The sequence below is a fragment of the Paroedura picta genome, chromosome 4 (assembly GCF_049243985.1).
Source record: "Paroedura picta isolate Pp20150507F chromosome 4, Ppicta_v3.0, whole genome shotgun sequence".
NCBI lineage: Eukaryota > Metazoa > Chordata > Lepidosauria > Squamata > Gekkonidae > Paroedura > Paroedura picta.
Window position 1 is genome coordinate 74051957 of NC_135372.1, and position 15146 is coordinate 74067102.

Genomic DNA, 15146 nt, shown 5'->3' on the forward strand with positions numbered 1-15146 from the left:
TTTGTACCTTCAAAAACAGAATTTGAGCAATGGTGCTTCAGTATTATAAATTAAATCACTAGATTATTCTATGAACTTTTAATTATATTTTCAGTGGTATTAAGTTATATAGACATTTTTTCATTGCAAAATGGGAGAACTCCAGTCTTTCAACCAACTGTGGGACTCTTTTATGTTAATTTCCTTGAATCTATCTCCAGTGAGTACCTTAAAAAAGCCTTTCATGAATGCACACAGAAGCTTATACCCAAAATAAAACTTTGTTGTTCTTAAAGATGCCACTGGACTCAAACTTTGTTCTGCTGCTTCACACCAATACAGCTTCTAGAAGCCTTGTAATACTTTATATATGTTAATACCCCCTTTTCTTGAGGTTGTCATTTCTTTGCATACATATTAGGAACAAAACCTAAAATGTCATTTATTTTGTAGAAAAGCTTTCATTACATTAAATTTTTCTATTCAAAGTATAGAAACAGGCATGTTTTTTTATTTGGTGCTGAAAATACAAGTGGGCATTCACTATTGCACACATTTTTTTTAAATTGTCAATTATTACATTGAGTGAATAATTTTGCATCTATGTATAGCACAATCAGTTCCTATACCCATGCAAGATATTTGTGTGTATTTGCACAAATACAACCTCCATGTAGTATAAGTTTTATCATTATTGAAGACATTGCCAGGCTTATCCATGTTAATGGCCTGGCCTCATTCCTTACACAACATGAACATTTATTCTGGTGCATGAGGTTGAAGAGACATGACAAAAGCCTACACAATGCCAAATATAGTTGTTTCACGGTTAAGACACCACAAGGGGGAGTGAATGGGGGGATTTGCCATAGTATTTTGTTTCCCAGAATTTATTTTGCATTTTGTCTTAAAGCTATTTGATCCTGTGACAATTCCCCTGAAAACAGTGCTTTGCAGCTTAGATTTCAAATATTAATATTACTAAATGGCTCAAGAGCAACATGTTATTCAGAAAAAGATACACTAAGACTTATGAACATTTAATGCAAACAGGTGAAGTCTCAAGAGTTAGAACACATATTTTACATACCAGAATCCCCAGTTATTGGGTAAGGCTATTCTCTGGCCAGAACCTGGAGAGCCATGGTTATGTAGAAAGACAATGCTAAGCTAGATGGACCAATGGTCCAAATGGGTTGAAGACAGGTTTATATCAGTGCAACTTTGCTATGGATCAAACACTTAACTTTTGGTACTCAAAAGTAATAAACATAACTATGATAGGAAGGGAAGAGATGTGATGTTTTATTTAAATGTCTGAATGTGTTTTTCTGCATTTTCTTTGTACAGTAGGGAAAGAAGTGTCACCGCAGAAATGTAAACATTTTAATTTTGAAAAATAAAAAAAATTCATCAGAGTTTTGGAGTTTGTTGTTTATCTAATTAATGATACCACAGACAATATGCAAAAGATGCCATGATGACTTTCATTCAGTTGCATGTCATACAAAGGCCATTGTAGCACTATCTGGTGTGGAGGGGGGATCATATTTCCTAGGGTAATTTGAAAAAAGTGATATCTGCATAATGAGTGACAGGTCTGTTTATTGTGCAAAATACTTTCTGATATGCTACTAAGCCAAAAAATCACATTGGGATGATCAAAAATCACAGAAAGGAAAATAGTCACTAGTGTCAGTCTGCTAACACTTGCACAAGAATTTGCACATTAATTTCTATTTGCACAAGAAGCTGATCAATTTCATGTATAAGGGGTTTAGTTTCTACTTGGTTTATTCAATATTTTAGATTAATGTATATCTCACACTAAACAGGCATTTGGTAATCAGAACTCACCTTCTAGAGGTGGAAGGGTGCTTTTAATCCCACCAACTGGAGTTTTAATCCTAACATATTTAAAAGTAACTTAGGCTTTGTGATAATTTATGTTTTGCTATTAGCTTTCTCATGTAGTTTAATTGTCAGTGTCTGAAACTGTGGCATGTATGGTATAAACGTCTGAACAGAGTTTTCATATTTGCTGATGAAAGGCTTCATGTCAGAAGACATATCTTGAGGGAAATTCATGCCCTTGAAAAGAGCACTGGTGTGAAAGCGACACATCATATTTGAATTTTCTGTTAAAAATATGTCATTTTCACTCCTCTTGATTGAACTCATCCCTAAATAGAACATGCTCCTCTGTAGACTGTGTTCCTCACTGAAACCTCTGTCCTGGTCTGAAGGTTCTGAGAAGCCCTCAGATGAAGCAGCAGAGACAGACTCCGTTTTTCTCAGTGGATCTGGATGGCCATTAGGTAACACCAGAAATGTTTGACTTCCCATTGCCCAAGAACTCTTACAAAAAGAAGCTGGGATTAAAGAATCATGGCCTAGAAAACAAGTTTCAAAAGAACTGTCTAGATCTCTTGGTGATTCATAAAGCCCATTTGACAAAGCATTACTTATAATAGTTGCATATTTTACATTAGATTGTCCTGCAGCCCCTTCACTGGTTTCAGCATTGAGACCATCACTATTGAAATGGCCACTAGAGCAAGCTGAGTCATGCTCAGAGTCTTGAATGGTTGCAAACAGTGAATCAACAGCTAGCAAGTCTTGTTTGTCTTCATTTTTCATTGCTTTTTGAATAGTGATATCTTCCAACACTATTTCTGGCTCCAGAAGTAGAGGACCAAATGAAAGTACTTCGGGGTGCTTGAGAAAGAGATGCTCAAAGGTTTCAGGCTAAAAGACAAGACACATTTTAATGCTCATTTATCAATTTATGGCTTGTATCAAATAGAAAATAAGAGTAGGAAAAGAAACACCTGGACACTTGGCTTCTGTTTTATTATGCTTAATTTTGCACTTCAAAAATAACTTGTTTTTGGGGGAGAGCCAAATTACTATATTGCATTCACATATCATAAACTTGTTTGCTTTATTTTAATTAATATGCATATATATGATAAAAGGCTCAATAATTAAGATCAATGGTTATTTCCAGCAGTTTTTACACATTTCAATGGATAAGGTAATCATAGCAGTGTTTATAGTACTATCCTGTTTTGATTGCCTTAAATAAAGAAAAACAGAGATCAACTGGTTAAAAATATTGACTTTGAATGACAGTACTTCACATATATGGCTTTCATTATACCAGTGAAGAGGAAGTACACGTGGATTGTCTCTTTCATTTGAAATGAAAATAGGAAATAGAAATTACAACAGCATTTTAAAGGAGCAAGCCAACATGTAAAATTGACTGGAATTATTACCTCCTAAATACTCAAAGGCCATTCAAAAGTCATCCAGCCTGAGACTTATCAGTATAGACCACAAGATCTATGAGATACTAGGAAGATAATGTTGACTTGGAAAATAGTGCGCTCTGGAAACTAAGATTTCTGCCCACAAAGTAATTTTTTCCTGACTTTACCTCCCATGGCAACCCAAAAACCTGTCCCTCTTCCCCAAGAGCATTTCAGTGGACATTTTAGGCTGCCAGAGGAGGCAGGTGAGAAAATCACAATACACGGGCAGCAGCCCTTGTTCTGGTGCACCCCTCATCTATATCCAAGATTGGTTTCATTATAAATGCGCAACTTTACTTCTTCTAACCAAAACACTGCTTACTGATTTATGTCTCTTGTAAATGGGTTTAGCAGGGGTAGCCTGTCACCACCAACTTCAGGAATGTTCTTCTCACCTGACAACTCTTTAGAAGATATCTAGCCATAATATACCATACTACAAATAGAAGGTTTTCTAAATATTTAAAAATGTAGATGGAGAAATACCTCGAATTTCCAGAAAACCAAAGCATGCTACTATCCAGTGATTTTAATAGCTTCCCCTGATCAAATGTTAAGTAAAATTTGGTGACATTTTACTTTGTTACCTGCTAGCAACTCTGTAAAACCGGAAAGCTGGTGAAACAGTGGATATCTAATATGTGGCCTCCCTATAAGCGTTTGAAAAGTAATTTCCATAACTGTTGATTCTTAGTCATATTATAGTGGGATACTGCTAAAGCTTAATGAAGAAAAGAATCTCAGGAAATTCACTCACTCACAGACAGAGTCATAAAAATTATGATGGTGACTTGGCAGGGATGGAAAAGAAAAGAGGCCCTATATTTTGCAAATTAAGGTATATTGTAAACAAAGATGTTCTGGTGGTGGGGAGGCAATAATAGGTGTCGGTACAGAGACATATTATGTCTATGCACAGTTATACTCAAAGGTTGAAATCAGTGCCAAGGCAGAAGGCATAGGGTTTGTTCTCACTGTAACACTTCACTCAACTGATGAATAACCTCTAACCCTACAGAGTTACATGAAAATTCAACCAGCACAAAATAAAATAAACACATTAAATTAATAAATTAGAATTAGAATATGAATTCATATGAATTAGATGTTTAATTGGATACACTGAAGATACATTTTTCTAGGAAAACATAATCCTACGATTATATAATAACTGCACACAGTAAAAGAAGTAAATGTTGCTGTAAAACATTTGCAGTCAAACCAATATTAAATGCCTAAAATACCTTCCAGCAAGTAAATCTGTTAAAAGTACAAAGTGAAGATTTATATGCTCAGCTATTATGTAAAATTTAATTTGCATTGATAGGCCAGGTAATGCTGATTAAAAAAACATCCTTGGAAATTTCATTGCTCTAACAGGGAAATCAAAGAATGTTAGTGTTTTCAGGACATTTAACCAATGCCATAAAAATGCATACTATAATTTTTTAAAAGATACAATTAAAAATAGGGCCAGCAGGTGGTCAAATACCTAGAAATATTCAAAATCACACTGGGGAGCAAAAAGATAGCAAAATCAAGCTTTCAAACAGAGATGTTTCTTGAATTTTTTGTGATTATCATTACATGTGATTGGGAATGTTATATTGAAATACAGAATCTAGTTAGGATGTTACTCAGAAGTAACATTCTAACTAGATTCTGTATTTGAATGCAGTATTATTGGATAATTCTTCGTACTGCCATGGGTCCCAATAGATTTCTATAGGCCTCTTTCTCTCCTTCCGGGTCTGCAGAGTATAAATAACTTTTAGGGTTCTTTAGACATAAAGGGTTTTTCTGTATGCTTGATGTATTACATGCTTTCTTTGCAAATCAGTTCTCAAGCATCAGAATCAGCCTGAGTATTTTATTCCACACATCTCCCCTCTCTGCATTATTAGTTAAGTCAGTTTATTTCTTCTAGATGTGCTGAAAGAAACAGGAATATAGAGAGGGTGCTGTCGTCATCACTGGCATCCCTGCTCCAACTTCTTAATAAAAATTGTGAGCATACGCTGAGGTGATATAGTTACCATAACATCACAGGGTCTGATCTCTTCCCCTATTCTAAATAAGCTGATTGGAAAAAGGTTTTCATATTCTGTTAAATCTGAATGTACAATACAGAACTGCGTGGCAGGTTTTTCTTTAAAAAAAAAAAGAACCCAGTACATTCGGGGAGTGGCAGAGATTCTTTGCTTCCCTACCAAAAAGTATAAAAGTGAGAAATGGCATTCCTTGGTGCCAGAGAAATGATTTTTCTCCAGTGTTCAAAGTTACAACTTGCAATGAGAAATATTTATATTGGATAGTTAAGTTCATGCCCAAAAGTGATTGGTTGAAAGGCTGCCAAGAGACGACACTCTGGTAGGTTGATCTGCATGCATGTGCAAGTATTATCATTTCCTCCACAGAAAAACAGACTGATAGAAAGCTTCCAAAAAACAAAAAGTCACCAATGCATGTGTATTTCCATTAATTGATTGATTGATTAATTAATTAATTAAACAAACAATCCTTGGAAGAAAGCTGCTTGCAACCCCTATCCTCTATTTCTACACATTTATAGCAATATGAAGACATACTGCTGTACAGATATTTTGAAGTGGTTTTTTAAAACATACACACACATTACAGCATTCTTAGTTAAGAGAGTCACCATTTCTGCACTGGGAACTTCGCTGCCCCAGTTCCCATGTGGGAGCACAAATCTGGGGCAGACGAGGTGTGCTGGGCCAAATGCTCCCCCAGGTAGGAGCAGGAAAGGCTGGGCAAGCTGCCTTGACTCAAACTCCAGCCTGCAGCCTGGTGCAAAGCCTCCAGTGTGGAAACACTCTATTTTAACAAAATTATATTGCTTGGGTGGAAAGATGGCTTTCTTCATATAGTAAATATTCTTATACTGATATCAGCACTGAATATTAAAAAATACCAGGAAATATTACTCTTAAAAAAATCATTATTATTATTTTTAAATTCTTCTTCCTTACGTGGGACTGTAAATGTGATGTTCAATATCAGTATAAAAAGAAGGCAAACCTATTCTTGTATCACCCTATCAATATTACTTTGAAAATTAAAAAAAGAAAGAAAGAATGGAGGGAGGGCATGGTTTGACTGTGGGAGATGATGGGCAGAACAAACAAAAATAAACCATTACATATGAGGAGTAAAAGTGACTCCAGATTGGTTTGAAAAAACAGATTGGGGTAAAAGTGCTCCTCCCCAAAATGGAGAAAATACTGGGGAAAATGAAGCGAACCTTATAGGTACACAACACATGCAGAAATCACCCCTCCGAAATTTCAAACAGTATGGGGGAAGAAAAAATGAAAACCACTATGAGAACACGCACACACACACACTTGTGTATGCACAACACAAAAATAGGATCTCTTGAATCTCCTATAGGGATAACGTGTTCAAAAGAAGTACACTTCCAATTGTCCCCTTAACATTTCTAATGAAAGCATTTTATTCAAACTTAATGAATACTTTTAGAAGTTCTCTTCCTTCTAAATTTACAGGTCTTTCTCAGGTTTGAACAAAAATGGGCACCAATCCTGCTGACTTCAGAAAAAGTATTATAATTATAAATGGACTGGCTAGAAGGTAAGGAAACATTTCCCTGTGCTGACACTAGACAGGGAAACAAGGGTTTAATCATTATTTTCATTTCAGAAACAATTTAGACATTTATAAGTTAATGTGGCTGTGGATATTTAAACATCTATGAGACCAAATGAAAACAACGAGTAGCAAAACACGTATGTGGCCAGTTTTTTTTATATCATATTGCATTAAATCCAGCACCCAGGGATATATTAAAAGATTCCATTTTTCTCATATGGAAACAGATGCACTATCTAAATAGGGATGTTAGATAGCTTTTATTTTAAAGGAATATTTCCTTACTCTAAAATAATCACGAGCATACAATATAAAAGATACCTATATATGGAATGCACTGTATATGGAATTTTGCTATGGAAGTCTTACATTGCTACCCTAAGCGGAGTTACACCCATCTAAGCCCATTGATCCAAAGGTCCAATTCTTTTATGATGGCACTTACATCATATTTTCTATCTTGTAAATTCATTACTAGAGACAGGCATTTCAATACACTGATGTTGAGGAATTTAAATAATTATTTCTTCTTGATAATAATTCTCTCCTTGAGATGTAGCTACTTCGATACATATGCTGTTCACTGCTTTAGGACACAGATTTTCTGAGGCATTCTTGGAATGATAAAAGGTGGTCCTTTTGCTGAGTGTATAGCACAAGTGTGATTTTTTAAGAAAAGTTCATCCATTATGTTCTAAATGATAAACATTCTCTACTGATAGAAATTAAAATTAACTGTTCAATTGGCAAAACAAATAGAAAAAACAATTTATAAACATAAGGAAAGTAGACAAACACTGCAGAAGTAAAAACAGCTAGATATTAAACAATGTTGTTCCTTTTAGGGCATTTACAGTGCAACCCTAAAGAGAGTTACACCTATTGAAGTCAATAGATTTAGAAAGGGGGAAAGTTGCCTTGGCATGGCACTGGAATTTACGGGCACTTCTAGCTCTAACTAGGGTTGGCAAATGTAAGGCTTGCAAGCAAATTCTGGCTATTTCAGCTAAATTCAAACTATTTCAGCTAAAGATCATTAAAACTGGCTTTTAAAAAGGGATTTCTGAGGGCAGATGAATGAATGATGGCAAACTGTCTTCTTTTCTTTCACCCCAAATAGCAAACCCTATCTTCTCTGAAATATAGAAATGTTCTCAAAATTGTATACATTTAGTGTAATTTGCGGACAAAATTATTTCCAGCACTATCATGTATGAACAAAGGTAACAGAAATGATATGTAAATTCCTCTCTTCTGAATACAGAAACATAATTCTTCTAACAACTCTGTATAGGAAGTCTGGGTGCTATCACAATGGCTCAGCAGGCAGTGACCATGATCAGACTTCAAAGAATGTCCACTTTCTGTTTAAATGAAATGAAATAAAATTAAAAAGATGAGAAATAAAAATTCACTGGAAATGTAAACCAAGAAAAGAGCTTAAATATTTTCTAAAATATATATATTAAGCAAGCATTCTTTTGATATTTAGAAGCCCTCCTGTGCAAATAGTAAACCCTTTACTTTAGTATTTAAGATAGCTAAAACCAACTTATGGCAAAATTAGGAAAGCATAATTTAAGCTGCTAGAGCAACATTCATTTGTGGTATCCAAAGATTGTAGTGCAAGTAAAAACAGGATCAAAGTCCTATTGAAATTTATTTATTCAATTTGTATATCATTTCTCCCCACAAGCAGGCTCAGTGGTTTACAATAAATAATAAATACAAATAAAACCAATACTTCTCCTCCCACCCCCTAGATACCCTCCACTGGGCTAATTGGACTGGGAGGATCTAAAACCAGGGGGAAGCCAAGGTCAAGGAGAAGGACACAGAGGTCTGTCCAGCCAGCCATGGGCCTGGTAGAAGTGTGCCATCCCCAGTTGAACTTTGACAGCTTTGGTAACTCATTCCATCAGGTCATAGCCAGGGCCAAAAAAGCCCTGGTGCTGGTCAAGGTCAGGTGAATATCTTTGGGGCCAGGGATTACCAACAAGTTGGTATTCACAGAACACAATGCTCTCCGGGGAATATATTGGGAGAGGCGATCCTTCAAATAAACAGATCTAGAACACTGAATCCAGTCACCAAGGTCCATAGTCCTGAGAGCAATTCAGGCTACTCTTGTGACCTTCTCTATTATATTCAGAGCAAGGGGAAGCCCCAAGTGAGTCTAATAAAACAGAGATTCTTGAAGAACAAAACCTCTGTGCTCACTGGAACTTCCCACAAATGATCTGTGACTAGGTGGACTGACTTGTATGGGAATCTGTAGAACCCATGGTATAATCCCATCAACGTAAAACAGATATTGGGTTGGATCCAGCACACTATTTCCACTTGTGCTTGCACAAGAAGAAATGCAAGGAAAAGACCACAGTAGCTGCTTGCACTAAGCTTATTGTTATACTCCCCTGTGTTTCTATTTGGGTAAGATATTGTATGGGAGGAAAGGTGGTATCATAGCTGACCAGATTCTAGAGTAGAGCTGCAGTGGAATTTCTAGAAAGCAAGACTGTTTTAAGTACAGAGGTATATCAAAACACAGATCAGAGTTTAAGGTGAAGGAGTGTCAGGATGTTTGCCTCTACGCTCCTTCAGCATCTCTCAAACTGCTATATAGTAACCAGCCACCTGTGTGGCCTTAATCCTGTGATGGCTCAGTATTATTTTCATCCAGTAGCTGCTATCAAGCCATGAGCCAAGCACTTTTCCTTTTAATCTAGAGTTCTGCTCTCAACCTATGCTTCTCTTCTAGCACAGGTGAACCCAGGGAGCAGGAACTGGGCAGCTGATCTTTCAGTTGGCTCCGAACTGGGGATGGAGTGGGGTGGAGATGATTCTGTGTTAGCTCTTTAAATCTTGGCTTGTCTGAACCTACCCTTCCTGTCTGTCAGCTTCTGCCACCTCTGGGTAAATTATGCTGGTCCCCTCCTCCATTGCAGCCTGACTGACCTATGACAGGTGGCATGGTATAATCTGATCTCATCACATTTCAGAAGCTAAGAGCATTGGTACTTGGAAGGGAGGTCACTTGGAAGGAAGACTCTCCAGAGGAAAGGAATGGCAAACTACCTCGGCTTCTCACTCATCTCCTACATGTTGGAACTGGAGAACTCCCAGAATCGCAGCTCATCTCCAGGCTATAGAGATCAGTTCCCCTATAGAAAATGGCTGCTTTGGAGGGTGGACTCTATGGCATTGTACATCATTGTACAATGTCCAGGTGGCCAGGAGGGACCTGGCAAACCTACTTGCCCCAAAAGACCCTTGATGGAGTGAGCATCATTGGCTGCAACTTGATAGCATTTTACACACACAGGGTATTGTGCAACCTGGGCTTTCAGGAAGCAAACCTAGCACCTTCTTCATTTCCAAAATGGCTTGCTGAGGTACAGTAGCGGGAGATGGAGACTACTGCACAAGATTGTTCATATGTATGCAAATTAGAATGAAAGTGAGAGATATTTTACAAGATGTTGTAGAATCCCTTGTGCAAGTGGAACTGTGCTAAGTACATTTCTTTTTCCATTTATGCATTGCTGGATCCAACCCACTGGTTTTATAGAGCGTCCCATGTTCTCACTTACCCCTTAATAAGAGTCTCAGGCCCCTGACAAAATGTTGGTACTTTAATAACTGTTCATTAGGGGTTTTTTTCCTAGTTAGCACATTAATTCTTTTAAAACTGAATTTAAACACAAATCGTTGATATAATTTTTTTAAGTACATCAAGATAGAAGTCCATACCTTTTGGAAATTTACTGACTGTGCCCAGGAACATTTCTTGGGGTTTGGAACATCATCCCATAATAGTGTCTTCATTCTGAAATGTCACAAAGTATTTAGTTAAACTAGTGCATATTATTACTTTTCCTGTGAAGGCATATTTCATTAACAGAAATCAGTTTTTATTTAACCCCATGACAACAGAACTAAGGTCCATTTTTTGAGGCAGGCTTCAACAGTATTAATGTCACTTCATCAATAGTTCTATTTTAAAGGCCCTCCTCACTACACTGAATTTGCAAAAGTTGTGTAACAGTTCACCACAGCTGCGTTCTGACTTCTACAGAATTAGAATCATGTGGAGGAGGCTCTACAAGCTGCCAACATTCGAAGGCTGTCCAGGAACATATTCCTTGTGTAGAAATGGTCAACCAATCAACTAAATAAATAAATGGGAAGTTCCTAGAAACCCTCTTATGTAATAGTATTTTAAGACTACTCTTGTGCAGTTATACTTTACCCATAGTTCAGTTATTTCAAGACTGTTTTGGAAGGCTCATGACGAGGCTACAAGAACATCTCATCGCACGCTTATGAGGCTAAACGTGACTTCTTTGTCATGGAAATTGCATCCACTAGCTTTCACCCAGCTTGACTATTTAGGGTTGTTAGATCTCTTACCGCCCTGGAAGAAGGGTGCCAAAATAGTAGGAAATTGACCATCAGCTGTGAGGTATTTGAGAGCCATTTTGTGGATAAAGTCTTGTCGCTCCACCACTCCCTTCCCGCCATGGTTAATACAGTTAAGGAACTGGAGGTCCGTTGGCCACCTTTGGAGGCAACGTTTGATGGCTTCAGGCAGCTTTCTCTATCCGAAGTGGACGAGTTGCTAGGGAGGATGAGGGCGACCACTTTCCCCCTCTATCCCTGTCTGTCTTGGCTCCTTAAGCGGAGTGATGGACGGATAGATGATCAGCTCAGGGACATTGTCAACTGCTCTCTCCAGTCGGGGGAGTTCCCTGAGGCATTGAGGGAGGCGGTGGTGTGCCCTCTCCTCAAGAAACCATCTCTGGACCTGCATGACCCTGCAAGCTACCGCCCGGTAGCACACTTCTACCACCTGGGTAAGGTGGTAGAAAGGGCTGCGGTGGACCAGCTCCTAGCGTTCCTGGAAGATACTTTGGCGCTCGATCCATACCAGTCTGGCTTCTGTCCTGGTCACGGGGTTGAGACGGACACAGAGGGTAGCTGTGGGAGAGGAATTATCAGGCCCTTACTTGCTCCCTTATGGGGTCCCACAGGGCTCGGTGCTCTCTCCCACATTATTTAACATCTTTATGCGCCCTCTGGCTCAACTGGTGTGGAGTTATGGGCTGGGTTGCCATCAGTATGCAGTATACACTCAGCTCTTTCTCCTCATGGATGGCCGCCCGGACTCTCCCCCGGAACCATTCACCAGATGTTTGGAAGCAGGGGCTGGATGGCTCGAGCAGAGTCACCTGAAACTCAACCCCTCCAAGACGGAAGTCATGTGGTTGGGCCATAGGGGAGCAGACCAGGAAGTGCGCTTGCGCTCTCTGACCAGGACGCAACTTAAGATCATGTCTCAGGCCAGAAACCTGGGGGTGACCATGGATGCCTCACTAACACTTGAGGCACAGGTCAAACAGGTAGCTGGCCAGGCATTTTCCCATCTCTGCCAGGCTAGGCTACTAGCGCCCTATCTGTCCTCTGAACACTTGGCCACAGTGATCCATGCAACGGTCACCTCCAGATTAGATTTCTGTAACTCGCACTACACTGACCTGCCTTTGGGCTTGATCTGGAAACTGCAACTGGTCCAAAATGTGGCTGCTAGGGTCCTCATGGCTACACTTTGGAGGGCATATATCCAGCCAGTGCTGAGGCAGCTGCATGGGCTATCAGTTATCTTCTGGATCAGGTTCAAGGTTTTGGTTTTGACCTTCAAGGCATCCATGGTCTGGGCCCAATGTATATGAGGGACCGCCTATTGCCCTATGCCCCCTGCAGGGCCTTATGCTCTGCGGGGGCTAACCTATTGGTCATTCCCAGTCCCAAGGAAGCTCTCTTGGCCTCAACCAGGGCCAGGGCCTTTTCGGTCCTGGCCCCAACCTGGTGGAATGAGCTTCCAGAAGAGCTGCAGGCCCTGTGGAAATTGTCATCATTCCACAGAGCCTGCCAGACAGAGCTCTTCCGCCAGGCTTTCGGTTGAGGCCAGGCAGCAAGAAGATCTAGCCCCCCTCACAAATGTGATGGTTGCGTCTGTCATCTGCCCCCTCCCTTTCCCTTCTTAGTGGGTGTGGAACTGGGTTAGTTATATTGATTTTGCCGCTATTCTTGTCTTAACTTTTGTATTAATTGTATTGTGTTTTATTGTGCTTTTATTGTTTTAGGGGATTGGTTTTTATGTGACCCGCTCAAGCCTCCAGGGGGAGGCGGAATATAAATTAAATAATAAATAAATAAATAAATAAATAAATAAATAAATAAATAAATAAATAAATAAATAAATAAATAATAATAATAAATTTCATGATGTTTATTGGTTTGTTTGTTTGTTTTTGCTTCATCCCTATTTATTTAGCAGCTGCTTTGTTTTGGTTTTGAATAGATTATAGAAAGAAAAAGGAATACGTCAAGGAAAGAGTCACTGATGTTGAAAGGCAATACGACCTTCATACAATCAAGGATACCCGATTTGGAAAGGATCTACTTAATAAAAATATTGTGATGTCTTACCTCTACAACATCACTAATCCAGAGTATAGAAGATGTTTCACTCTTCTATGCTACAATGCCCTGCCTTTAATTTATTTGGAAGGAAATGTTGAAAGACTTCCAGTTGCAGAACGTATCTGTTTATGCAATAAGGAGCAAATAGAGCCCTTTGAACACATTATTTTTGAATGCAAAAGAACACATTCTTTTGGAATGCCTCAAACTGATTTTGTCTGACACCCAGAGATCTTACAACCAAGATTGCCAGATTTGCCTGGCTTACTAGTAGGATACGAAATAACTGGGCTAATGCTACATGGCGTCCTTTGTCTACTTTTTCTGCTTATCTTTAGAGGTTCTAAAAAATAATTTACTCTTTTGAATAATTTACTCTATTGAAAGCTTTCAAAATTTTAATGTAGAAGATTGACCTAATTTTAATCCTTTTTGTTTTTGTTTTTTTCTATCTATTAGTCAATGGCTGGGAATAAATTATGATGATGAAAGCACAGGATCATGGGAAGTTTCTCTCTTCCCCCTTTTATAAAATAAAAAGACAGAACAGAGACTTCTCCCATCTGCACACTATTAAAACTTTGGTTTGAGTGCAATGTTGTAACAGGTGGGAAGTAGGGAGAAAATGCTGGAATTGACATTATTCTCATAACCGTTATCTGACTGGCTTTGAAGTTTTTGTTCCAAGAACTTCCAGATTTGTATTTTGCTAGGTGAATACAGAATACAGAAATTTTTACATATTTAGAATATTTCTATGCTATCTATTCAGACTCTGAAAAGTGCCACATGCAGAACTCAGTCCAGATTTAGTGGCATACTTGCTAGGGTCACATATATGAATAATACTATACTATATATGTTTATATTTAAATTCAAAAGGTTTATCAGCTTGGGAACCATCTAAGAAAGTTTTACCTTTGATGCAAGATCAGAAGAGCTGCAATCAGGAATATTAAGCACATAATTACCAGGAGGAAAATCATATAGATATTCATGTGATTCTGTTTCTCAATACCACCTGAAAATAAAAGGCAACTGTTTAAAATAGCTATAACTAATCCAGCAAATATATCAACACAAAAATATTCTTTTTAGGGCATAGAATACAACTAAATCCAGAACAAAGCAAAGCTTGTTATATTCTGGAACATCTGAATTCTACATGAAATGGCTTGAATAAGTTGAAGAAATTATCTTAATACTAACAAAAAAACATGTGCATTTTGAATAGCTGTAATGAAACTAATTTAGAAATATTTTATGGAATCATTTTCATATCCTACCACAATACTAAATAAATAAGGAGAAAGAACAATCTAAATTAGAGATATTATAATGATGGATACATTCAAGCATTTAATTCTATTTGATGAAGAATAAACTGTACAATATATTTGTTTAAGTATCTGAAAGTATGACATGATAAAAATTCAGAACTAATATTGATACAAGAGGGAAAGAATCACCCATATTTCACCTTAAAAATTATAAAATGCACTCTTTATTACAATATTTTTCTGTTGTAGTAGAACACTGTTCAGTTTAGAATGAGAAAAGAAATTTTAAAACAATTTTAAATGAGAAATAGACATCCCTATAAATACTTAATAGAAAATCATTACAAAGGGATAAAATATTATATTATGCACTGTGGGGGAAAGAAAACAAAATGAGATTTAATTCCTGTACCTGTCACTATAACTTCATCTGCAGGTACTTAAATATGTT

The 15146-nt window shown here is 37.8% G+C and overlaps 1 protein-coding gene across 4 annotated transcripts in view; it reads right to left on the reverse strand.

The window, feature by feature from the left end:
* Positions 1–340: 340 nt before the first annotated feature.
* The window catches only part of LEPR (leptin receptor), a 104411-nt gene continuing 89605 nt past the window's right edge, over positions 341–15146 (reverse strand). For 3 of the 4 annotated variants that reach the window (XM_077333438.1, XM_077333437.1, XM_077333439.1), the window contains exons 18-20: positions 14334–14436; positions 10683–10758; positions 341–2727 (exon numbers count right to left, since the gene is read on the reverse strand). In XM_077333438.1, the coding sequence (XP_077189553.1) occupies positions 1924–2727; positions 10683–10758; positions 14334–14436 (983 nt within the window). In that variant the 3' untranslated portion in view covers positions 341–1923. Of the gene's footprint in view, positions 2728–4387; positions 8294–10682; positions 10759–14333; positions 14437–15146 lie in introns of those variants that run through there. The other variant, XM_077333440.1, reaches the window with a different exon arrangement.